Source organism: Astyanax mexicanus, chromosome 9, assembly GCF_023375975.1.
Source record: "Astyanax mexicanus isolate ESR-SI-001 chromosome 9, AstMex3_surface, whole genome shotgun sequence".
NCBI classification, from domain to species: Eukaryota; Metazoa; Chordata; class Actinopteri; order Characiformes; family Acestrorhamphidae; genus Astyanax; species Astyanax mexicanus.
The window spans coordinates 18,957,007-18,982,233 of NC_064416.1; the positions used below are offsets into that span (position 1 = coordinate 18,957,007).

The 25,227-nt window shown below is 40.8% G+C and overlaps 1 protein-coding gene across 3 annotated transcripts in view; it reads left to right on the top strand.

Moving 5' to 3' along the window:
* tspan9a (tetraspanin 9a) overlaps window positions 1-25,227 on the top strand; it is a 320,549-nt gene that overhangs the window by 206,467 nt on the left and 88,855 nt on the right. For 2 of the 3 annotated variants that reach the window (XM_022679616.2, XM_022679617.2), the window contains exon 5: window positions 1,505-1,584. In XM_022679616.2, coding sequence (XP_022535337.1) covers window positions 1,522-1,584 — 63 coding nt within the window. In that variant the 5' untranslated portion in view covers window positions 1,505-1,521. Of the gene's footprint in view, window positions 1-477; window positions 1,585-25,227 lie in introns of those variants that run through there. The other variant, XM_007250499.4, reaches the window with a different exon arrangement.

Here is a 25,227-nt window from a genome sequence, read left to right on the forward strand (position 1 = left end):
GTTTGCCAACATTGCATGGCCATTCAACACATTAAAAAGGTCCAAAAGTGCTTGGAATCAACCTTTTAGTACGGTACGTTGAATATTTCATATAGCATATATTGAAGACGCTAAGTTTTGCTTACAGCGACAATGTGACAACTGCTTTCAGGCTACTCTGCAGTAACTGTATCAACTCCATATTAAACAAGCTTCTTTTTTTCATTGACAGCTGATGCACGTAAAATGCAGTTACATGCCCCTCCCCATTGCTCTAGTCTGGCTCATGATTTTTTAATTCATCCCCGGACAGGCTGAGCTTGTATAGGCAAAAGGCATAGTAATGATAAGCTTATTTAAGAGATAGCGGGGGCTGCAGCGATGGGCTCTAACCAACAGCTGCTGCCCTATTGGCTGCCTGCGCAAGGAGAGGAGGGGCTGGGAGGAGGAGAGGTAGCCAGAGTGTGTGTATGTGTGAGAGAGAGAGAGGGAGGGAGAGAGAGAGAGGTAAGGAGGGGGAGATAGACGCTTCAGCACTGGATAGGGACAGGAGGGAATGCCCAGTAGATGCAGCTGCCGATAATAGCTCACATCAGAGAGCGAGTGAGCTGAGCGCAGGCACACCAAGGAAAGGAGAGAAGAGAAGAGCGGAAGGAGAGGAGCGCACCAGTACAGCAGCACCATGAGCCTCTGGAGCTGGAGCAAGTAGATAACTGAGGCTCAGTGAGAGAAGATGTAAAGTGTGTATCGGTGCGGAGCTTCGAAGCTGCGAGAGAGAAAGGAAAGGGAAGTGGAAGTTAAAAGCCGCAAGAGAGAGATAGAGGGAACAGAAGAGAAGAGAGGGAAGGAAGTGGAAGGAGTGAAAGGAGTGGAAGTTGAAGCTGTGGGAACTCTCATAGCTTCCCGTGAAAAGCAGTGCTGAGGTCAGCAGGCAGCTGACCCAGACTGCCTGGCTTTCCTGGACGAGAGCCGGACACATGGGCAGATAGTCTTCTTGGACTTCCCACAGACCTTCTGTTCGGGCTCATCCCAGGGCTACAGAAGCTTCTTCAAGATTCTTCTCATTCACTAGATCACTTGATCTGCTTCATCAACCTTAGAATCTTGAAATGGGACTGGCTGCATTGGTTGAAGCTCCAGAGAGTTAGTTAGAAGCTTCCGAGCAGCGTATTCAGAGAGACATGGTAGAGTATGAACCGCAGAGTGTAGCCACAGCCCCAGAGCATGGAGAAGTCCAGTAGTGAGGAATCCGCCATCCACCGCAGCCCTTCCGTAGACAGTCGCGACTCGGACTTTGCTCGAGCGTCCACCTCTGGACGTCCCTTCTCGGGACGGGGGTTCACCGCTGGTGCCTTCTACGGCTCCACGGGCCCACGTACTCAACAGCAGCAACAGCAGCAGCCCGGCACGGGCCAGAGCGCCACTGGTGCGACCGCCGAGGACAAGAGCGGCAACAAGTACAGCGCCCCGAAAGGCAGCAAATACGTGGTCTTTTACCTGGATCTATCCTTTGTGTTCCTTTTAGAATTCAAGAAGTGCAACATGGCAAGGGGCTGCCTGTGCTGTTTGAAGTACATGATGTTCCTCTTCAACCTCATCTTCTGGGTAAGTGTTGTCTTATTTTGTTTATTTTGTTCCTCTCTTTTCTTGCTCTAAGCTCCCATTTCTGGGTTTATGTGTGAGTGGTTGTTTGTGGGTAGTATTTGGGTAAGTGATGGGTGCATGTCTGAGCTTTGATCTGCGCTCTGCAACAGCAGTACCGAGGATCTTTGATAATGGACGACATGCGTTTCTAAAAGTGAGCGCGGAGGTGTTGAGACTTTGCTATAATGTCGTTTCTCAGGGTTACGTCAGGCTCGGCGTGCCATGTGCTCTCATTTACGAATGCGATGCTATTTCTGTCTGCCATTGAGTGTCCTGGGGGGCCTCATGGGAAAAAATGAGTTTAGCTTGTGTGCAGCATTTGCTCAGAAAGGACGAGGCCCTGAAGACTTCTGGAAGATGGAATTGCAGCTCATGTGGTGTTGCTTACAATGTAATAAAGATCAGGGACATTTTTATACATTCACATAAAATAACTGTCCCCTTTAGTCACAGCTGTTTAAGCCTCAATTCTCAGCTTTTATAAAATCAGTGAAAATTACTTTGTGAAGTACTTATAGTCCAGTTGCAGGTCAATTCATAGAGGCTATCTTTCTGGTTAAGGTTTAACCATTATTAATGCTTCAGAAATGCAAGAAATGATGTTGCCCCTACTGCTGTGTTGTTACTGACTTGTTTGCCTAGTATGCACGTGTGTATCCCGAGAACACTCAGGCAATGGATTAAAGGCTTATGCAAGGATAGCTGTGTGTGTGTTGTTTGTGGGTTCTGTCCTTTGTGTGAAGGCACTCATGCAGAAACATTACAAAAACCATAGAGTTTACCTTACTATCACATACTGTGATGTACGCATGCATGCATGCATTCTCGCAAACACACACACAAACAGTCATGCATTTATTCACAGTTCCGGAAGCCTTTATCTGGGGCACATCTGATGCAATGTTCAGCATAAGTGTAAAGAACTGCGAACCAATGTGGCCTCTGGTTCTGTTTCATGAGCTAGGGTTCAAGAACGGAAAGAAATAAGAAAAGGGAGGTGTGTGTGTGAGTGTGTGTGCAAGCTCATAATTCAGATCCCCCTGGGGAGCCTGTCTGAGCTTTGATTCCTCTGTGACACTTGGTGTGTTGGCCTGCTGGGTACCAGAGTTGACAGGCTTTTCATGATTTTGGTGAACAGGCTTAAGCCATGAAGGTGTGTGTGTGTGAGTGTGTGCAGGCCTTAGCTCTACTGCTGTAGGTCATTATGTCACTGTGATTCTGTCATTGTCTGCCTGAGGGTTATACCCTCACTAATGCTCCCTCAGGGACTCTCACAGCTCAGCAGAGCTTTAACCCCCGCTGGGGTGAAACGCACATTAGGGCGAGCGAGAGAGCAAGAGAGAGCAGGAGAGAGAAAGAGAGAGAGAGAGAGAGAGAGAGAGAGAGAGAGATGGGGGGCAAGCACTGGAGCCCATTCCTACCAGAGGTTTAAAAAAAAAAAAAACGTGTCTGCTTCACACCACAGAGCTGTAACTAAGAGTAATACGACAGACTCCCACTGATCACGCTGTGGGTGGGTGGGAGGACTGTGCCTACCCCCTCTGAGTTCTGAAGGTACTTTGACTCCTTCTAAGCACTGATTGAAATTGACCCTTGGTGTGAATGTTCACTTGAAGGCCAGAGTTTCATCAGTCATCAGTCTGTATTGAGATATCAGGAGGAAGGAGTTTGAAGGAAGTGGTCCGTAGAATCACATTGGCATCTTATCACAGTGCATTTCCTTTATCACTTGACACAGTAATCACGGTAATCAATAGTACTTTAGTTCTTTAATTAGAACCTTTTGAACCATTCTAAAAAGTGGCAAAAAATAAACTCTTTCCACTTCCACTTTATGCTGGTCCAGTGATTTAAACCAGTAACCTTCTGGACGCAAGCCCATTGCTCTCACCCCTACCTACAGAAAAAAATTGTTTTTAAGTCGAAGAGGAGATACACTATTTAAAATGATTTTAATATAATAAGTCATTAGACTGTTTAGTCCCCCAATCTCACATCCTCCTGGTTTAGGAAGTTAAACCAGTAACCTTCTGGTCCCAAGCCCACTACTGGCCCTTTCATCACGAACACCAAACACAGTAAATTTGTAAAAAAAAAAAAAAAGGAACATTATTCTTTAATACCTGTGCCTCTACTTCCTGATGCTTCAGGGATTTAAACCAGCAACCTTCAGGCCCCAAGCCTACAACTGCTTATCCACTCGCAATACATGTTTGCAAATATAAGAGGGGATACAGTATTTAATATAATTAAAACATTTCCCTCTTTAGTCTCCTCAACCCTACGTTTTGCTGGTTTAAGTAATTGAACCAGCAATCTTCTGGTTTCAAGTCTACAGCCATATTGCCACACACCATATACAGCTCTGGAAAAAATAAGAGACCACTTAAAATAAGTTTCTTTGATTTTACCAAATTGAAAACCTGTACTGCTTGAATTTTGCCGGAGTGGCATAAACTTATCCAAAAGCAGTGTGTAAGACTAGTAGAGGAGAACATGCCAAGATGCATGAAAACTGTGATTAAAAACCAGGGTTATTCCACCAAATATTGATTTAATGAACTCTTAAAACTGTATAAATATGAAATATGAACTTTTCTTTGCATTATTTGAGATCTAAAAGCACTGCATTTATTAGTTTTTTTTTCAGCCAAATAAATGCTCTAAATGACAATATTTATATTTGGAATTTGGTTGGTGTCTGTAGTTTATATAACAAAACAGCAATGTTATTTTACTCAAACATATACCTATAAATAGCAAAATCAGAGAAACTTATTCAGAAACTGATTTTTTTTTCCAGAGCTGTATGTTTATAAGTAGAAGAGGCAATGCAGTTATGTGATATATTTAATATTAAGTAAATCAAACAGTTGATTCTTTAACCAGCTTCCCCATGTCAGGGGTTTTGAACAAGCAGCCTACTGGACCCAACCTATGGCTGCCCCTTCCGTCCCACACAAAATGTGTTTGTGTGTAAAAGAGGAGATATGTAATGTAACCTGAATATTCTTCCTCCTTCTATTTTGGCAAGTTAAAAGCACAAGCTAGTACGAATTAAAAGCACAAGTTAAGCCTTTGCTTTTAACACCAGATTAAGGGATAGAGCCACATAATCTAGTTTAATCAAAAATACATTTAACAGTCATTAATGTCGTATATAACTCTCAAACTGTTATGCAGTTTTTTTTGCTGTTAATGCTAGACTAAAAAGAAAAAACAGATCTTTACTGATGTTAAAAAATCTTTCAGTAATTATTACTCACATTTTATTACCTACTGGTCACTGCAGGTAAAAAAAAAAAAAAACAATATTAGCAAGTATTTTCAAACATGCATTGCTGTATCCTGACACCCCTGGGACAGTCTTGCTCTGGCTGTGGCACTCCAAGAATTGCAAGGTTACTGCCGTGTGGTGAGCTCAGTCCTGACACCCCATCCCCTGCAGAGCACGGTTCTTTAGCACCGCAGGGCCAGGTGCGGCCGCCTGCCACCTCTACCCACAGCTTACTAATGTAACTGGAGGCACAAGGTAAATAACGTCAGCCGCCACAGGCATGTCACTGTGCTCCTCTGTGGGCCTCCAGCAGTTGTTGCCGACCATCTGGCTCCTTTTTCCTTATGGGGATTAGTGTATTCTGAGCTGGGCAGCTTCAGCACAGATTAGAGCATTTAGTACCGGCCTGGACGGCATTGTGCTCTACTCAGGATTGAGGAGGCTGATTCCTCATGGCGAGTGACCTATCTGACTTCTCTGCTGACTGACCAACTGATGCCCATACTGGACTAATTACTTTGTCTTTGAATGGGCTTTGGAGGAGGCTGGAGTTTATTGACATCTTCTGCTTTGATATCTATTGTGTTTTTTTTTTGTTGTATATTCATACACTCGTCATCAAAGCAAGAGTTGAAAAAAATATGAGTATTATATTAGAGTGCAATACTGTTCAAAAGAAAAATAAAGGTTGCCAGTAGTAACACATTTGTAACACAACATGCCAGATGTCAGAAAAAAGTTGTAGAGGTTTCTTATAGTTTCCTGCAATAATCCATCCCATGCATTATAAATATTCTCACACAGTTCACACATTTACAGTGAAGTTTAAGATTTCATGGTTTGTCCAATAGCGTCCCATACATTTTCAGTATGGCAAGTATCTTGTTTCTTCTAAGCAAACTATTAAGACAGCAGGAGCATGTGAACAAGCATTGTCCTGTTAGGATAGCACACCTCAATATGCATTCAGAAAAGGTAGGGCAGCTCACAAACATAAGACCAAAGGTGACCTGGCATCTTACAAAATTGCACCCGACACCTTGACAACAGGCCTTCTGGACATGTGACTTATGGCAGCATGCTTTCAATGAAGGTTGCTTCAATTCTGAGTCACTCGCTTATAGACTGGCAGGACTACCTACAGAGTTTAATTTCTGTCAGTTGATTGCTTCTTCTATTTTTTATTGTATGATGATTGTATTTGGATGTCTGATATTTGGACAATGCCTATATTCACAGTTCTGTTTTGAATGCTAGAGCGTCCCCCGCTCCATTCTTTCCTTTTATAATCTGCTGCCAGGCTCAAGTCACACAATGCATTTCCATCACTCGTCTATCTAAGAAGAGAGGACAGTGCTATCATCCCCCTATCACATCCAAAGCGAAGCCTTATTTGACAGTCTTATTCAGCGAATACTGCCACTTCAGCAACCTGCTCTAACAGTGCAGAGGACTCTGAGGAAGCATTGTCGCTGCAGCTTTGTTTGGCGAGAGCAGTAACGCTAATGCTTAAGCATTCATAAACAGTGGTGCTAGCTTTTGGGACTGTTTGGATTTATCCGCCATTTGGTCAAAGAGAACAAAAGATTAGAATCGCATCGATTTAATCACCTGCACTGACATTGTTTTTAAAGTCGGATGAGTAGGCTGCCTAGGGAGAAAACACGGAAATTGAGTGGCAGTCTGAAGCTGAGGTTGTAGGTGTCAAATGAGAGACCTGATAGACTGGAGGTTCCTACTGAAACAACCATAATGCAGAGCTTTGCTGCACATCAACACGACTACACTACTGTTTTGCCATGGGGCTTCTCTGCAAGGTGCCAGAACAATCTCTCAGAATTCCCATTTTCTCTCTCGCTCACCCCCGCTCTCTCTTTCTCTCTGTCAGTCTTCTCTTCTCGTTCTCCACCCCTCTCAAACTACATGAAAGTTCGCTAATCCCCTTGCTGCTTTGGGGGATTTAACATTATAACTTTCACTTGACCATTTTCACTGTAAGCCCTGTCTATGTTCAGTTTTGACTGAAGCGGTGCTCGACTGGTATTCTGAACGCTATGAAAATTCACATTCTTAAGAAGAACAAGAGGATCAAAGCCAGCTTTCATTTCTCTGTTCTCTGGACCTGACCTGCCTGATGAAGTTTGGTTTGTGAAAATATATCATGAAATGTGTTCCAATAGATATTTTAAATATTTTAATAATATTGTTAAAACATACAGTGCTTTTGCAAAACCGTGCTAAAATATAACCTTATATACACACATAATAATATAGTATAATTTCACTGTCCAATGAAAAAAACAAGATTTTTGTCCATTTTTATTTTGTTGCATAATTTGAACATAAACTGTTTCTTGATTTAAGGGACCAATGGGAATTCTTCAAAATGACTTATTAAAATAAAAAGTTAAGGATGTTATTTTGCTCTCCTGTAAAGTTTTGTTTTTAGAGATGTGGAGACATGTTTTCCATTGGAAAGCGACAATATATAGCATTTAGATAGCTACACAGGGCAGGTCTATATTTAGGTATTTGTAAACTATATACAGTATATATTTTTCACTACATAAGAATTCACTACCTTTTGTTTTGCACAAAACTTCACAGCCATAAGGAATCCAATTGCACATACAGTATAAACACTCACTTTTGCACATTCTGCACATAACACCTAACACATACCACCACCTCCTTGTTTCTACACCTGTGCTTTTTTCAACTTCATTGAGCATATTGGAGCACTTTGTGGTTTTATAACTGCAGACTGAGATCTTTCTGTTTCTGTGCTTTGTTGCTTTCCTCCTTTCCCCTGTTCTTTAGTGGTCTGTGAGCAGGTTTCTGAAACCACTAATGAATAATTAGACAATGACCAACACAAACTGTGCAGCAATGCAGATGAGTGTCTATCCAATATATAATTATAGCTCATTGGAGATGAAAATGTTTAATGAGTGTGGAAGCAAGAAGATTATAATAATATTGGAAAATAACTGGCAACCTTAAAGGAACAGTCATGGTCAATGCTGACATTTTGCAGCATTTCTATTGGTCCATTTATTGTGCAATGTAAACAATACCTGCAAGATTCTATGTTGCTGAGATACATATGTATGTACATTTATACATATACAGAAAGATTCACAGATTAGTCTACATTCGTATATTTATTAACATTCTTTTTATTTATTTTTTTATTCTGTTTGCATATTTAATATTTGATATTCTTAAATATTTAAAATTTTAGCTTATTTATATCTGTATAGTCTTATATAAATGTTAACATACACAAGCTACACTGTTTAAAAGTAAATTCATATTTTATGCAGTGTACCGTTGCATCAGGAATGTTACTTCTGTTCTTCTGGATATTGACAAGTAATCTCAGTCACTATGATATAGCTTATAATTCAAGATACAGTTCATACAGAGTATGTGATATTTAATTTCTAATATTCAGCCGGACAGCAGAGATATTATAATTCTCTTTTGGTGGACCTTTTCAATTTGCAAGCGGAATCGGGTGTCAAATGGGTGAGATGGAACTGTGTAACTGTCGTCCACAAACTAGTTTGTTTAACATTCTCCCTGTAGAAGTTGATTAACTCCCCAGGGCCGCTGCTCCGCTGCAGGTCCATTTTCTGCAGATCCGGAGAGGTCAGTGCAATATGAACACCTCTATCAGCTTTGATTCTTTCCTGCCTGTGTGCTTAGCACTTCTGCAGCAGACCTCATTAGCTTCTCGGATCTATTGGGATATGTTTCAGTCTGTGGGGGGGCTTTGTGCGAGCGAGTGGTTGGTAGTTTTCTGCTCACCTTTTCTGTACCTACAGTACATCCATTTGTAAGCCTAATTCAAAAGCACTCTTATCTCTGTTTGCCTGCTCTGTTGCTCTTTGTTTCTCCTCTGCATACACATAATAGAGAGCTAAATGTAGAAGTCAATAACTAATCTTACAAAAAAGTGAGAGAGAGAGAGGAAGAAAACTGCTTCTGGTAAATGGCTGGGCTGAGACACTAATGTAGCGGACTGTGCTGTGGGATTTTGCGGCCTGGCCGGACCTGAAGCGGGGCTTTCTTTACTGCCCCCCTCCACGCTCTGCTCTGTGCTAGTGCCTCACCTTATTAAAACTAAATCCAGCCTCAGGGCCTTTGGCAGGAACTCGACTCTATCCTCCCATCTCCACAGCTGAGGACTTGTTTGCTTTTCTCACTCTATAGACTGATTAAAAATCACAATCTGTCATTTTGAATAGTCCCGTAACTGAAACTGAAGAAAATAGAACTTGTTCAAAGGTTGTCATTCTAATCGTGTCGTCATATTTTAGCTGTGCTCTTTTAGTCACACGTTTTGTTGCAGCAGTGCCACCTTAGCAGTGCAATTTTCGCCATTTATTTACTTTAGTAGTGCTATTTTCTTTATATACTTATTTAAAGAAGTGCAATTGTAGTCATAAATTAGCAGCAGTTTTATTCAAGTCATATGGGAGTAAAATGTACATAGAGAAAGGCAGCCATCCTTTGTTAACAACTGTTGTGTGCATTCATACTTGTGCGTTTCCATGTCAGTAACACCCTGAAGGTGAAATGTATAGGTGGGAATGCAAAGTTTGCAGGTTCTGGAGAGGTGTAGGTCAGTCTATGCCATAGTCTACACCTTAGACTACAGCATAGGGTATGCAGCTACGTGCAGGGCACATGTAGGCTATGGCATAGATTTGACTCAGAAGCATACGCTTATTAAGTCATTTTAGTTAACCTTACTATCCTAGTCCTGTACAGTTCATATCTTTTAGCTGAAAAACAGACAGATTGGAAAGAGATAGTTAAATAAATTCAAGTGTGATAAGTGATGCTGAATGCTTTATTTCGTTTAATTTATGTCAGAAGAGCGTAAGAATGTACTTAAACCTGACGAATGATTGCTGTTTTTCTTGGCTGCCAAAGTATAAATAATTTGGTCTTTTTCTGTTTAAATCCCTAGAAATTGTACTTAAAAAAACAGCATAATAAAGCAGATGATTAGGCTCTCCAACAATTTGTTGCAGACAGATTTCTTTCAAGACTTTCCAACCATGATGCAATAAATCAGGTGGACCCCTGTGATGTTTGAGTTCTTGAGATCTTGTAGTGGAGACTAAGTGCTGCATTAGTTGCTCTAATCCTACTTAATGTGTCAGCTCCTGCACCTCAGGCAAAGCAAGGGAGAGCTCTCCAAGATTTTATTTTTTTTTTTCTTCTCCTCTCTCTCGATGTGCTCACACCAGTATGCCATGGTGTACTGTATATGTAATGGCAGATGCACTGGACCAGAAGAACCCCTGCATTTCTGATTCCAAGATTTGGCCAACATGATGAAGAAGAAGCTGATGTAATATGCCCGCAGACCAATGCCAGCAGGATCCCCAGACCACCCACCCACCAGTGCTAATGCAATTACCTCATGGTTGCACATTCAGGGCACAGTAGAAGCTCAACGGTGCACCAAATCTGTGCCAGACGAAGAGCAATCATATGGACTTTTGTGACGACGGTATAAATAGCCGGATTAAATGTTCAGCATAACAGGATGAAGCAGTCATTAATTTAGTCGAGTTCTGCGCCCTGATAAAACCTATTTTCATTAACATATCAGAGGCCCACCACCATAACAAACAATCCGGCGTGCTATTTGCTGCGAGTATGCATGCATATGGAGGAAGTCATATTTCATCTGCATCCACTCGGTGATGAAAATATTCTTCCGCCTTAGAGGCCTGCAAACTCATTGGAATGGAAGACGATGATCCACCTCAGCCTACAATATGGGGCGGTTTATCTGTTTGTTTGTCGTGTGTAATTCGTCGAAATTAACTGACCGTGGCTTGGTGTGCTGGGAGATTTTTCACCCTGCCAGGCCCACAAGCTGTTCACACTTCTGTAATTTCTGCCACTGTATTTATTCTTTCATTGTCTAGAAAAGAAATGTCCCATAGGTTTTGTTTTATTTTTCAGGATGTTCCATGGCCAAGTTTTGCTGAAAGTTTTGATGAAAGTATCAAGACCATAGGACCCAGGTTTTTATATCTAAACCATGAATCCATCCAGTTTCCATTGGTTTGTTTGGGTATTTCTGGAAGGTTAAAGGAAATATAATGCACAGTTTTGACAAAAAAAATATGTGCAATTAAATCAGGATAACTTTATATCAATATAAAACTTGAAAAACAAGGATCCTAATGAACTCCTCAAGGGTTTTTCAGTATTTGATTTTTGGCTAAGAAGTCGCCTCGCTTTGTCTCCAGCAATATTGTTTCAACTAAGCACAATCTTCAGTGTGTAGATCTCTGTATGTTGCTATACAAATGTAATGCAATTAAAGTCTGCTGTTATTCATAATTTTATTACAGCTTTCATTATGTGTTTTCCATTAAATATCATATAATTATAACAAATAAAAACATTTTATCGATTTAACAGACCCCTAATGTCAACTCTACCAAGATAAGATCACAGATCCCAAAATCTGGATTTAATGTCCAGAGTGTAGATCTCTGCCTTAGACCTTTTTCTTTGGGTTTTGGGCCCTTCAAAAACATCAGAGAAAGGAATATGATTGTAATAAGGCAGTCTATCTACCTTCTAGCTCATGTTTAGCATTAAGCATTGTGATGCCAATGGGTTCATGTTTATCTGCTCCAGAAAGTCCTAGCCTCCTATTGGTAATTCTTCTCTACAGAGACAAAACAAGCTGTGTGTCTGCATTGGCACATCTGTGTCAGTCTGCAATTGATGCAAATGAAAGTAGCTGAATGCATTCATTAGAAGGGGTGTCCACAAACATTTAGTGTATCTACACTAGAGCTTCTTCTGAGGCTGTGAGTGCCAAGGCAAGTGCCAAGACTGCAATCTCCAGTGTGCTCCCTCCTGAGCTCCCTCCTGGCAGCAAACGTGATGCAAATCTCCACCTTACCACTGAATTAATGTGGATTGTTAGGATAGCACACTTCCACTACTCAGCACTTTTCCACATCACCCCAAAGCAGATTACACAGGAAATCGATGAGTTGGTGTCACACTCCCCTTGCATCTTCCCCTGACCTGATGCCTAAGTATCACAGTGGAGCTTGTCTGAATTAGCCTTTTGCCACACAATTAATGAGAGAGCATTTTTTTTTACTTGCATGCTGTCAGCAAAGCGAGAGGCACTACTGAGCCTCAGTTGATCAAAAGGAAATTTCAACCCAAGTCGGTTCAATAGTGACCATGTGAGACTGTTAAAGGGGCAATCAAGGAAGACCTTGATGCTGTTGACTTGAGTTTATCAAAGGTCAATCTTCCTCATGTGTCCTCGGTTTGATCCTCTAGGGGACAAGGGTTACAAAGTCCAGGCACTGTCACTGACTAAATCTACCCGCCATCTATCCCAGGCGCCAGCCTCAGTTGATTCTATTAGATTTGATTGAATTCCCATCAGAGCCTCATGGGCGCAGATAAGATTTTCATGCCTATTTCCCGTTTATTTCTCCAGGAACCGAGGGGGGAGCAGAGCTTAAAGAGTCAACACACGTCAGTCTGATTTGGCCTTTAGGGCATCATGTATTCAAGAAATGGGTCCCGCACAGTTTTTTGATAGCGGCCTCTTTGTCATCTTGGGAAGACTTGTGCTCACTGGCTGAATGCGAATAGGCCAAGGATGCGGCTGCGTTCCACTCTCGACAGTGATGAGAGTCCTTTCTAGACAGGCTCAAATCAGAGAGACCCAGACGCAGTGATTAATGAGGACCATATTAATGGCGGAACCATTATCATAGTTAACGGTTTGTTATTCTTTATAGCTAAGGCATATTGCTCAGTTATTTCTGACCTCCTTACCAGGGTACATTGCCTGTACGTGAACGGAATACTGTTTGTGTTTCCCAAGCCCGTACCGGCTAATACAGGATCAGGATCATTTCATTTGGATAAGTATAAGGTTCTGTAAAATCTCCCTTGTCGCAAAATCAAGATGAGCCCATATTGTTCAAAGAGATACACAGCAGAGCCTCTGAAAGTATTCTCCCAATCTGAATTCACTTCTCATTATTTGAATATGTAGAGGAGTGTATTTGAAGTGCCTCAGTCTCTTGAGGAATGGGGAAGACATTGAGAATATAAACAGAATACCAATGGCAGGCCTCACACGAACCCTATCAGTATCCCACCGACCTTTCCTGTCCTTTAAAATCTAAACCAGCCATATTTCTTTTAATTTCACTCCAAGCTGCAATTACCGTCAATAAAAGCCTACATAAAAAGATTGCTTTGCTTTGTAGATTCTTCCACTTCATACAAGAGTGGATTTTATGTGTTTACGAGTTGCTCCGTATGAGGGAGCTTTGGATAGCCCACAGCATCTGTGAAATTCTGGAAATAAATTGCGTTTAACGAGGTGCTGTTCATCACTTTGTGCCAACACCCAGGTCATAAAAGTGTATAGCAGACTTTTGCTGTGTTGGATTTGTCTGTACACTTATTTTACTGGGCTATTTTTTATAAATTCCTTAAAATCAGACATTGCATATGATTTTATAGACTTATGATTTTATTAAGCTTATACAGTCAAACTATCATGTATAAAAAGTTGATTTTGCCGAGTTCTGATTGGCAGACTAAGATGCTGATACTAAGGACCAGCTTTTGAGAATCTGAATCCTGATTCATGCTGCTTCTGCATCAGCAACCGGAGTCTGATATTGCTTTTTTGCACCAGGGTGGAACGGGCTCTGTTCTGGTTCTTCAACCTAATATTAAACTGATAGGTGCATTTTCACAAATCAAATATATGTTCTATAGGTTTAGCTGAGCTAAAATTGAGAGAAAATGGAGTAAAAATATAAAAGCAATGGCATAATTGCATGTTGTTGTTTTTTTGTTTGTTTGTTTTTTTTGTTTGTTTTTTTTTCTCCATGGGTCATGCTGTTTTGGCATTAGTGTGCTCGCTCTGGGTGAGTAGATGGCACTTTCTCCCCTCTTACTACTTCCATTGTGATAGTGGCTGGTGCAGGCATCTGTTGGCACATGTATCAGAGTAGGCAAGTACTTTTTCTTACCCACCTAGTGGAGATTCAGGGTATTGCAAGGACTCCTTGTGAGTGGGTGGGTTAATTGGCTCAGCAAAATTTGGTGAGACAATTAAGTAAAAAAAAAAAAAATTAAAAATAGAAAACTATTATTATTTACCACCAGCACATTACTGCAGTGCATGAACACACTGTGATCAGGGGTAGTTCAGACTGCTAACCCATGAATGATCTTATTTTCCTTTCAATTTAAGACTAAAACTGACCAACTGTGGAGAACAGCCGTGGTATAAACTCTGTGGATTACTGTGGAAAAGCAGCAGCTTTGCTCATTATCAGCTTATAAACTACTGCATTAAAACCCTCAGTACTGCATCTGCAGACCTGTAGATTTGGAAAACAGCTATTTTTGTGTTATAAATTTCTTCTCCAGCTGTAGTTTCCCAGCTCCAAGTCTTTCAATTAGATTATTACCAATGTGGTCCTAATTTAGTTAAAGCAGTGCTACCGCGATTCCCACCCCTAAAAATCTGTAAGCAGTTGTAAACAATTCTGGCCTCACATATTTGTAGGAGTGGGTGGCCAGTCTTATTCTATTTATGTTGTTTATCTGTTCCTGACCAGTTGTTCTAATGTAGTAGCATCTGAGTAGCATCCTAAACAGGGTATGTCTGGACTGTCCATCAGAAAATGCACAGTGTATGACAGCAGTCTGAGCTCCCCACCACGTCCATGTCTATCTGCTTTGATTGCTGACCCAGACTGACAACCCAAACTGCTGTCCCTTTACTATCGCGCCGTGCTTTAGCACCAATCGACATTGTGTGCTGTTTACGCCCCCCAAGCCATTCAAAGCGTAGCCTTTTCTCTTCCTGCTGTTGTTTGTTTCCTGACAAAAGCCATTGGGTTTTTAATTTTTCTCCATTTTGCAGCCACAATCTCCCATTCATTTGAGGCTAGATATCAGCAACGTGGGTTCATCAGTCATGTTTAGCAAAGAACAGGTGGCCGAGGAATTACTTGCCGCTATAAAGAGCCAATCAATATTATAATAGCCCGGAATAGATGGTGGTTTTTTATGTAATAATTTTTTTATGGAGGGTTTGCCTTCTCTCAATGAGTTATTCTTTATTAGAAAGCAATTTGGCGCAAACCATTCATGACACATTCTCACCTTGTGACTGCCTTTGATTAGGCAGACAAGAAATTTGTGTGAATAATTTGTCCTAATGGAATGTGCAGGAACCGTAGAAGTTTAATGATGTTGCTACAAAATGTGCCATAAAATAACACTGGGCTGTTGATTAACAAGAGGAAAAAAATGTACACTGCCTTTTGAGTGTCAAAGAGGCACAGGAAAAAAACTGAACTGTGCTGACACAATCTTATAAGCCTAGCACTGTTAATGTACCTGTTTACTGTTTATACTCATTTATTCCCTTTATACAATTAATTTTATAGCTTTTTGTTGTTTATACACAGTCAAATTTTATGTTAATGTGCTCAAATTTGAGCTTTGTTAAGGTCTGTTTATTTTATGTCTTAGAGTTGATAGAATAAACTGTTAATGTTTATAAGTTAGGATCTGGAAGTCCTAGCTCATCAACTTCTTTAGTTTTGTGGGTACATACACTATATGTCCAAGTGTTTGTTGCACCTCAGTTCAGCTACTTACTGTAAGTTGTAACTGTTCCACACATACAGCTTGTCTAATCCCTGTCCTAATGCAAGGCCAGAGCTAGAGGGGTATAAACCCCCCAGGATTGTGCTGTAGAGCAGCAGAACTTTGTTTTCTGGAATGATGGTGCTCCATTCAATACTTTTGCCATTTGGTGTTGTGAAGTTGGGCAGTTGAGTATGAAGTGTAGTGAGTGCTGATCATCCAGCATCCTGACCTCACGGATGATCTTGCGGCACTTAAATGCAGTCAGATCCTCACAGCACATACTCTATTAAAAGAGGCAGAATGTGGGCAAGGACAAAAATGGACGAGATATTTTTTTATATTAATTTCAGAATAAACAAATGTATTAGGACACATGCTTGTTGCATATGTTGTACTTACTGTATCACCTGAGTCCTAAAACATTGTTTAATCATACACCAAAACCATCTCTTCAAACTAACATGCATGTTTCTGTTTTGTTTTATCTCCTTCTGGTGTCCTACACAATACTCTTAAATATAATGGTTGTAAAAAGGCTTAATTATGATAACCCCTTAAAGATCCATTTGAAGCATCATTATTTTATTTGTAAAAGTATAGCTTCACCTAAGGTCCAAAATAGCTGTAGAAATGGTTCTTTACCATCTACTAGTTTAAAGGTTTTTCTCACGGTCACATGTTTTAAAAAATGCTTCTTTATGAAATTAAAACATGTCCTGCCATGGAATCACTCAAGGAAAAAAAATCCCCTTTAATTTAAAGAGAGTAACCTCATCTAAGATCCAATATAGCTTTGGAAAGGGGGCTGTAGAAGTGAAATGTGTGTATGTATAGCCTTTATAGACCTTTACACCATTAACCTTGCAATTAAAGTAATGACCAATCAGCCAGGGTCAGGGAGTGCACCAGAAAAGACCTCAGTATAGGCCACGCGATTGGATAATTGTGCCAAAGGTAATTTAGGACGCCATTCTCCAGAAATATCCAAAGACAGCTGGGTGGGGGCTGTAACCGAAGATGCTGCAGTAGGAAAGGGCGACTGCATCGAAAAGTCATCGATGGTCCTCACGTGTCTCTCCTGACTGCTGGCTTAATTGGCAGCTTCACAGCTTATTTGGCATCTACTGTATGTGTGTAATGGAAGAGCCTGAACTCTTCCACCCCTTTGCACCTTCTCCAGCATGTGCACCAGGCTTCATTTCAGTCCCATTCACCAAACTCACCAGTGCGATGATCCTTCTTGGCTGGCAAGAGGGCGATGTGCGAAAAGCCGTAACCTGAGGCATGTTCTTTTGAGCGCCTACCAATTCTGGAGGAGAGATGACAGAAATACCTGGGAGCTGCTTTTTTGAGCTCCTTTCAGCCCCTCCGTGAATATTTCAGCCCCGTTTCAGACTCCTCTAATGCGCTGCGGAGCTTACGCACTCGACTACTGGGAGCTGCTGCTTAAACATATTTACCCACATCTTAAGAGCGTGTGCCTCACTTTCCTTTAGCGCTCTTCACTCCTGAACTGGAGGAGGAACAAAAGCTGCTTTTATCTGTTACTTTAACACTCATCACTGCTTGATTTTTCATGGGGTGCTGACAGAAAAGACACTCTCCCCCTTCAAGATTCACCGAAGAGAATGTACAATTCAGCTTAATTTACGAACCACAAGCACAGAAAGAGGTTCTCTAATGATCATTTGTTTCCATTTTTAGCTCCCAGCACAGGAATAACCTTGTTCAGATTCTGTAGAGGTCCTTGTTCTTGATCTACAAAGTATGTACAATTATATATAAAGAAATGAGGACACTCCATGAAAACCTTTGCCTTTTTTTTAAATAGCAAGATGAAAGTTTTCCAGAGAACATATAGACTAATGCATCTGGAACAAGACTTACTTTCTTTTAGTCTGCTCTTGGACTGGAGTAAGGATTGTTAGGATGGATGGTGGAATTGCTGATTTCTAATTGTTGTAAGATTTTTTAAAACCACTTCCCAGACTCATCTGCATCTGCAATCTATTTTCCGGAAGGCCGAATAATTCTCGATGGATCTGAACATGGTAATACTGCTCACTTTAACGATCAAGAGCAAACCACACTAAGAGTGTTTTCACACCTTTCACACCTTAGTCTGGTTAAACTTGTCTCTGTTTTTTTTTTTTTTTTTTTTAACAGTTGCTGTGTTTTGTTTATACTGGTGTAAACACAGTAATCGCACTCTGTAGTGGTTGGTCTGTGATGAAAGAGTACTCTCATCTCCACCTGAACCAAACTTCGCATGCATGTTTTCTCTTAATGGCTCCTGGAGCAAGTTGTGCTGTGCAATAAAGGATGCAACAGAGCATGTAAATGGAGAGCTGGCTAAACTTTAGCAGCTAATTGTGGACAAAAGACCTTCTTCTTCTTCTTCTTATCATTAATGTTTTGCTGAAAGTGCTTTTTCTACATTTTCAGCTTAATAATTTTGGTTGCGGAATATTATTTAAAACGTGTTAACTAATTCGGCACAGATAAGTTAACTACAGATAAATACACCCAAAATGGTGAAAGTTGTAATAAAACAGGCTCCTCCAAAATCATCTCTAATGATGTTCTAATCATGTGTAGCTGATGTGCTCCATCTGTTTTTAATTGTAGAAATTGTAAGTATTAATAAATATGGAGGTTTCCAAACAATTTCCTTACAAGAAAATTACATTTATATTAATCAGATTTTTCAAACATTTTTTCTAAAAGTTTTATTTGGTTAATTGTATTGCCTCTATCGATATAGGTCAAATGGAAGGAATTAATGTCCATATGTTTAAATATGCTAAAGTGGTTAAAAAGGATTTCATAAGGCAGTGTAATTTTTCACATCTGTGTACTGTGGAAACAATGCCAGTTTAAAAACAGAAAAAGACTATCATATCACCTTGGCTTTAAGACCCACATGTGTAATGCTCACAGTGAATCAATAGAGAACAGGTTGAGAAAGTGCTTGTGTAAGCACAGCGTTTGTGTCATGTGTATTCTATGAAGCAGAAAGGAATGTGGAAATGTATCCCATTTGTGCTTCGACTCGGCACTCTGTCAGGAGCACTGATTCTCCTGAATTAAAGAGAAAGACCCAGCCGGGTGTAAAGAGCATAGCAAGATCAGAGCCAACCACATAGCACATGTGTATGCATGAACACGGACCACAATACACAGCTTTGCTCTGGCGCATTCGGCATCCTGACCGGAACAGAAGGTGGACAGCATCCAGGTAATGAGTTTACACTTGGCTGTCAGTCACTTATTCCTTCTCGCCTTTTCTAACAGAGAGATCCAAAGCCTTATTTTTCTTATAATAGCCCACTGAACGTCTCAAGCTTGATCACCTTTGTCCGTTTGTTGTCGCATCCTGGGCGATTGCCGGTTGCCTGATCAGCTGTCACAACTGAGGACTTTTCTGCAAAACGAGCCACGTGATAAGGATGGGCAAAGTAGGTTGCAGACAAAGAATGCCTTTCACTAGTCCTTTCACAAGAGCATCCCCTGTCCTGCTGAGGACGTTGTCCCAGCTCACTGAAGGTAACACTGACCTATTCTCAAGAAACCACATGCATCTAGACTGGTCACGCCCATTAGAGATAAGGCAATGCCTCTGTTTCCGCCCTTTTGACTAATGAACAGCATGCTCTCACAGTAACAGGCCCCGCTAATTGGACCTGCATGGTGCAGCATGGCATCATGGTCTAATTCTTAGGTCTAATTGCAGTCAAACAGGAATCCAGTCTGTCTGCTTGAATTGATCAGTTGAGCCTGTTCTCCGAATGCTTTGTGATGGAAGCCATCCAGTTACGTCATCCAGTAAAAACATTCAGTTACAATCTGTTCCAGTTTGAAACTGGAGGACAGATTTGGACTGAGGGCCCGCCTGCATTTATGTAAGTAGCATTTATATCTGTATCAGATGCCCTATGGCATTGTTCTTAGCGGTGACTCATTTATTTGGTGTCGTCCCGCAGTTAGCATAAGCAGACAGCCGCCCAGTCCTTTGAGGGGATTGCATGCTTCATGTAACCTTGCTTGTCATCTCGATAAAGGCTGATGTAGAGCGTGAAGCCCGTGGTACGAGCATGCAATGGAGTTTGCCTTTATAGCCTTGGAGAAAGTGTGCAAGGTGTCATGTTAAGTAAGATCAAATAACCCTTTTAATGATAAACTAGGCCACAGGATGGTGGGGGTGAAGTACTGCAAGACCCCTGCTGGTTCTCAGAACTCATTATTTTCTTTTCTTGCAGTTGTGTTTACCACCTGCTAATAATCCCATTGCCAGGAAACTATAGCATGGGTATGGGATTACTGAGTATTGGAGCTCTAACCAATTTGAGGCCTAAAACAGTTTGTAAGGGCTTTTGGGGGGTTATTAAACTTTGAGAGAATACAATTCTTTTTTCAGTTGTTTTATCTCTGCTGTGCTCACCTTCATAGCTCATAACTGTGAGGTTGTATAAGCCTCACTGGTCATTAACAAAATTCCCATTCAGCCTAATAAGAATTGTTAGTTTTTGTTTGAATATAAAGATTCAGACTTATTTCATTCCATAACATTATCACCACTACCCTTTATATTGATGTAACAAAGATTCCGTAACCTTATTGACCTGTTCCTAGCCACACTCACTTTAACAAATGTATTTGCTGCTCATAAATCCTTTTTATGGCAGCTACAAAAAATGTGTTACTGTTTGGTAGATTTTTGCCCATTTACCCTTGCAAAAAGTTTTAGATTCTTTGGCTGTTTCCACAGATTTTTCTGAATATGTTGGCCATGGCAAAATTTTTAACTTTCATCTTTTGATGTATTATATAATAAACTGATCTATCTGTGCTCGATCTACGCTCATGCTTTTTAGGCTGAAGACGTTTTTGTCTGTAGTCTTCACATTTGTGCAGTAGAACAGTGTATCACCACCACTTTAGGATCTGATAAATCATCCAATCTTACCTACAGTCTACATTATACAGTTAGTATAAGTTGTCTTGCGAGGAATCCTACAAGCAGAAATGCTCTAGAACTGCCTGAAAATGGCAAGTTCGAATCCCAGGTCTTGTCCCATTCGCCATCAGCTGTATCTAGAGCCAAAATGGGCACAGTTGTCCATGCTTTCTTTGGGTGAGTAGCTGGCAATCTCTTGTCTTTCTTCCTCATCAGTCTTGTTGTGATGCTGGCTGGCTGTTGATTTTTAGATTATTAGAGCTAGGGATCTGGTGCTTTCCTCAGAGTGGCTCTGTTGGCTACCTAGTATGTGATTCTTCAGTGGCTGCAGTTTAAAAAGGAGATGGTGGATGAATTCGTTTTTATCGGAGGAGGCATGCACTTGTTTATTGGTTAAGATGAAGAAGAAAAAAAAAGAATGGAAACACCATTTTGTGAAGCCTGTCCAACCCTAGGTATGGTCCCCTAGGTTGGTCATGCTGTGTATCCCTGCTGTCACGATCACTGATGAGGAAGTTCTCCACTCATTCAGGGTCACCTACCTAATAATAGATCGGAGCTATGGGTAATGGGTATATGATATTTCCTGCCCAGTTCTCAATGTGCAACACAATAGAGTGCTTGAGGTTTGGTATTTCCATCATATCTGACTCCCTGCCAACTTTCTCCATCTCATAAACACCATTCATTCCATATAGGCAGTTATATGGAGGGCAACGGGGGAGTAACTCAAGCAGCCAAAGCAGAACAAATGGCCTCATCAGCAGCTGCAGTAATGTGCACTCGTCCTTTCATGGCAGTGGAATGAAAACCAAGAGACTTGGATTACGCTGCTAAAACATGCAACAGGAAATTCCGACTCCATATCATGATAGTGGACGGACACCAAGCCGTAAACCGTAGGACGTTTTTTAGTACACATCTGCTGCACACAAACTGATAAGTCGGGATAACACGGCTCAGGGTGACTTAAAGCCACAAGGGGCTTCTGGTTCTTGACAGGAAGGTTGATAAAGACTGTTATCTGCCAGTGCGTGCGCGTGTGTGTGTGTGTTTGTGCATGCGGCTTTGCATTTATGTGTCTAGTTTTGTGTGTTAGCATTGTACTGTGTGAACTTTGACAAGGCCTTTCACTTACACACCCCACTCTTTGATTTCAGCAGTCACATGTCATAACATCACAATAGACATCAACCACTTAACACCAAGCTCCTGAGTTAAGCACTGCTTCCCAGCGATGTGCCGGAGCGAAATGAGGCCGCTCATTGTCTGCTAAAAAAGGCAGGAAAAAGGCAATCACTGGGTGAAAGTGGAAGTGAAATGTGCTGAAGAAAACTGCATATCCCGCTGCCTGCCTTTCCCAGCGGCTTCACCGCTCTCAAACCACTCCCCGCGGGTCCAGCTTAGGTGCTTTCCTTTTGGAGAATTGCAGTACGGCACTTGACTAAACATATAACCCATTCACTCACAGTGTTCCAGCAAACACAACGCTCTGGAGTGAATTGTGATTTGCATAGTAAGAGAGAGCCCACCTGTGGCACTGCTGGTGAGGGGAGTATTGTGTGGCAGCCAGCTTTCAGAGCGTAGGCCTGCAAAGACGAAACATATTTCCATATTTCCTTCTATTCAGTTTAAGAAGTTATTTGTACTTAATCATCTACTAAATTTGCACAAATTATTTAGTGTTATCCCATTTCTGTTAATGTTTTAATCCCTCTAGTCTATATATTGACAAGTCAGCCGTCTAATTGGTCCTAAAGGTCTGATTGTGTAATTTGGGCTTGTATGTAGACATATGGTTTCTCCATAGCAATGTTTCCTAACTGAGTATTTGCACATAGAAATGTATGGGAGTGTGGATATTAGTGCATCATTCTTAATGTACAATAATGCAAATGTACTAGTAACACCCAGCAAACCACATAAGATATCCTTAAATCTTCTTGACAACGCCCAAGCAACCACTTTGCTATCGTGTTGCCTAGTGGATCAGTTTCTTTTATATCTTGGTTGATATGGTTTTATTGTTGCATGTCTGTTTTGTTATGTTTTGTTTTTTGTGCATCACTTTACATCAACCATTTGAATACTATGGCAAGCATGAGAAATACCTTAACACCCACTTAATAAAAGCCATAATATAGCGACTCTTCTAAGATAACTAATCGAAATATGCTGGAAACCACTGGGAACACCTGAGCAACTATTGGATAAATATTGGATTTAATAAGAGTAATGCTTTCTTGCTAACGGCATTAAGTTATTTCACTTAAAAATGGCCCTGTTAACATTGCTTTATGGTCTACGCTTTTAGGTTCTGAGAGCTAGGCTTTAGTCCTTTACCAAGCAGAGTCACATAAAATCGTACATAAAACATAATGGATCATTTTATGTCATATTTAAAATACAGTGTCCCTATTGTAATTCCATTGACAGTTCTATGCATTCCATTGTAGTCTGGCAAAACTAGACTTATTTTTTTTCTTACAATTGCTTTAATTAAAGAACCCTTCAATAACTACTTGAATATGCCTTTACATAAGTCTTTTCAGCTTTTTTACTTTATTACAGCCACGTTCCATGTTTTAAAAGCTGTCCAACCTGAAATTGTGTTGTTTTAGTCCTACTTATCCCTAAAAGCTCAAATAAAGAGTGATTTTCTGAGAATGTTTAAGTACAGGACCAACAGATTGGCGTAACTTTGGTGCTGTAACTTAAATGCTTCTTTAAAAGCAGTCATCTAAACACTGGAGCTTCTACACATAGGCTACAGGCTTGTATATCTTCCTTTTGAAACCATACAGAGGCCATATAGTCAAATACTGTCCCAGTTTTGTCCCCTCTGAATATACAGCAGTCTTCTCATAACCCGTGAAAAGCATGGCAACAACATTTAGATTTGGGTTGCCTTACTAAACAAGTACCATTTTAGACCTTGCATGAAATAAATGTGGTTTTGTGGTCCGTGACATTTTGCCTAATAAAAGAAACAAGATAATGCCGAGCACTGCGATAAAAAGCAGCAGGACGCCCAGGGGGAGTCTAATCTCAATCAGATGTATAAAAAAAACTCTGTGTTTAAAGTTACAACATGGGTGTTGACCTATTTGTAGTGCTGACCGAGCCTGTGGTCAGTCCTATCTCTTTCTCAGCAGGGCAAAGAGCAGCAGGGTAGTTGGGTATTATTAGCAGGAGAGCTACAGTAACAGATATTTCCTGTTCCCCGCACAGATCCTGATGAGCTACGTGCTACACTATCAGCTTTCTTTCTGAAACACGCCCCCGTAATGCTCTGTTGTACGATGTACTGATTCATGCACAATGGGACACTTCAACAAATGATATCAGAGTGCGTAGGGAGTGATGGAAATGAACTATGAAGAGCGGGGGTGATTTGTGAGTTAATTTGTTTTTGTATTATAGCGCTGGATAGTGGTGAATAGTGGAGTATAAAGCCACTGTTAGTTAAATCTAGCCATTTATCCTCACCAATTCATTAGATCTCAATTTTGAACCTCTTAACTCTGCAGAACTGACACGATTCAGATGAATGTCCCTTATATTCATAGATCTTCTTATTTTCTAAGATGTATGCAGTACTGTGCAGACGTTTTAGATTTTAGCTAAGAACTAGGCATGCATGAAATATATTAACTATACTAACAGGAACGCTACCTATCTGTCTACCTGTCGTCAACTATTAGCAAGTAATCCAGCTCTGAAAAACAGGTAGCATCCTGGATAAACCAAACACTCATCTGTGTCTGATACCATTACATTTTTTTAACTTGTTCAGCTGCTATACTACCCCTCCAGCTCACTTTTGGCATTAGGCATAGTGGTTTATTTTTATCTACTCCAAAGAGTCCTATTTTATTGACAAAACTTGATTGTCAATATGGGGGCTGGATAAGCTGTCTGTGTTGGTGCATTTGCACATCTGCATCAGCTTAAATAGATGAATGCGTTCTTTAGAAGGGGCATCCACAAACATTTGTACTATATCGGACTATAATATATTAAGAGACCATTGTGTAGTAAGATACACATGAGCAGCCGCATGTGTATTTCCACGAGATGTACTACAGAGAATGCATTGGCATCAGTTACATTGTTGTTGCATGTGTTATTAATGTACATTGCACAGTTATTAAATACAGTCTCTTTTGTAGTGTGGAACCTCTAAATATTGTCCATTTGTTGGTGGGATAAATCTGTGAAAGCCCAAATTAGGACAGTGTTCTCGGCCTACTGATATATTGTTAAGGTTTTAATAGGCAGTAAAAGATGATAAACAATATGTATGCTATTAATTACTTACAAAAAAAAAAAAAACTCACCCCATCTATTCTCCTGCCCCTGTAATTGGCCTAAACAGAACAATATACAGGTGACCCCCCTCATTAGTGCTTCTTCCCCAACAAACTGCAGGACCGCTTCCACTGCTGGGAGGTAGGTATCTGACCTCAAGGCACATGCTACACCACTGGGAGAGCATCAATGGAAGAACAAAGAAAAAGAGAGGGAGAAAGAGTTTGTCCAGTCCTCTGCCACTGCTTGTGGTTTCTCTTTCCCCCTAGGTTAGGTCAGTGTATGTGTGTCTTTCTCCTTCAGTTGTGTGTTGTTGTTTTTTTGTTGTTGTTCTCTTTCTCTGTGAACTCTGTAT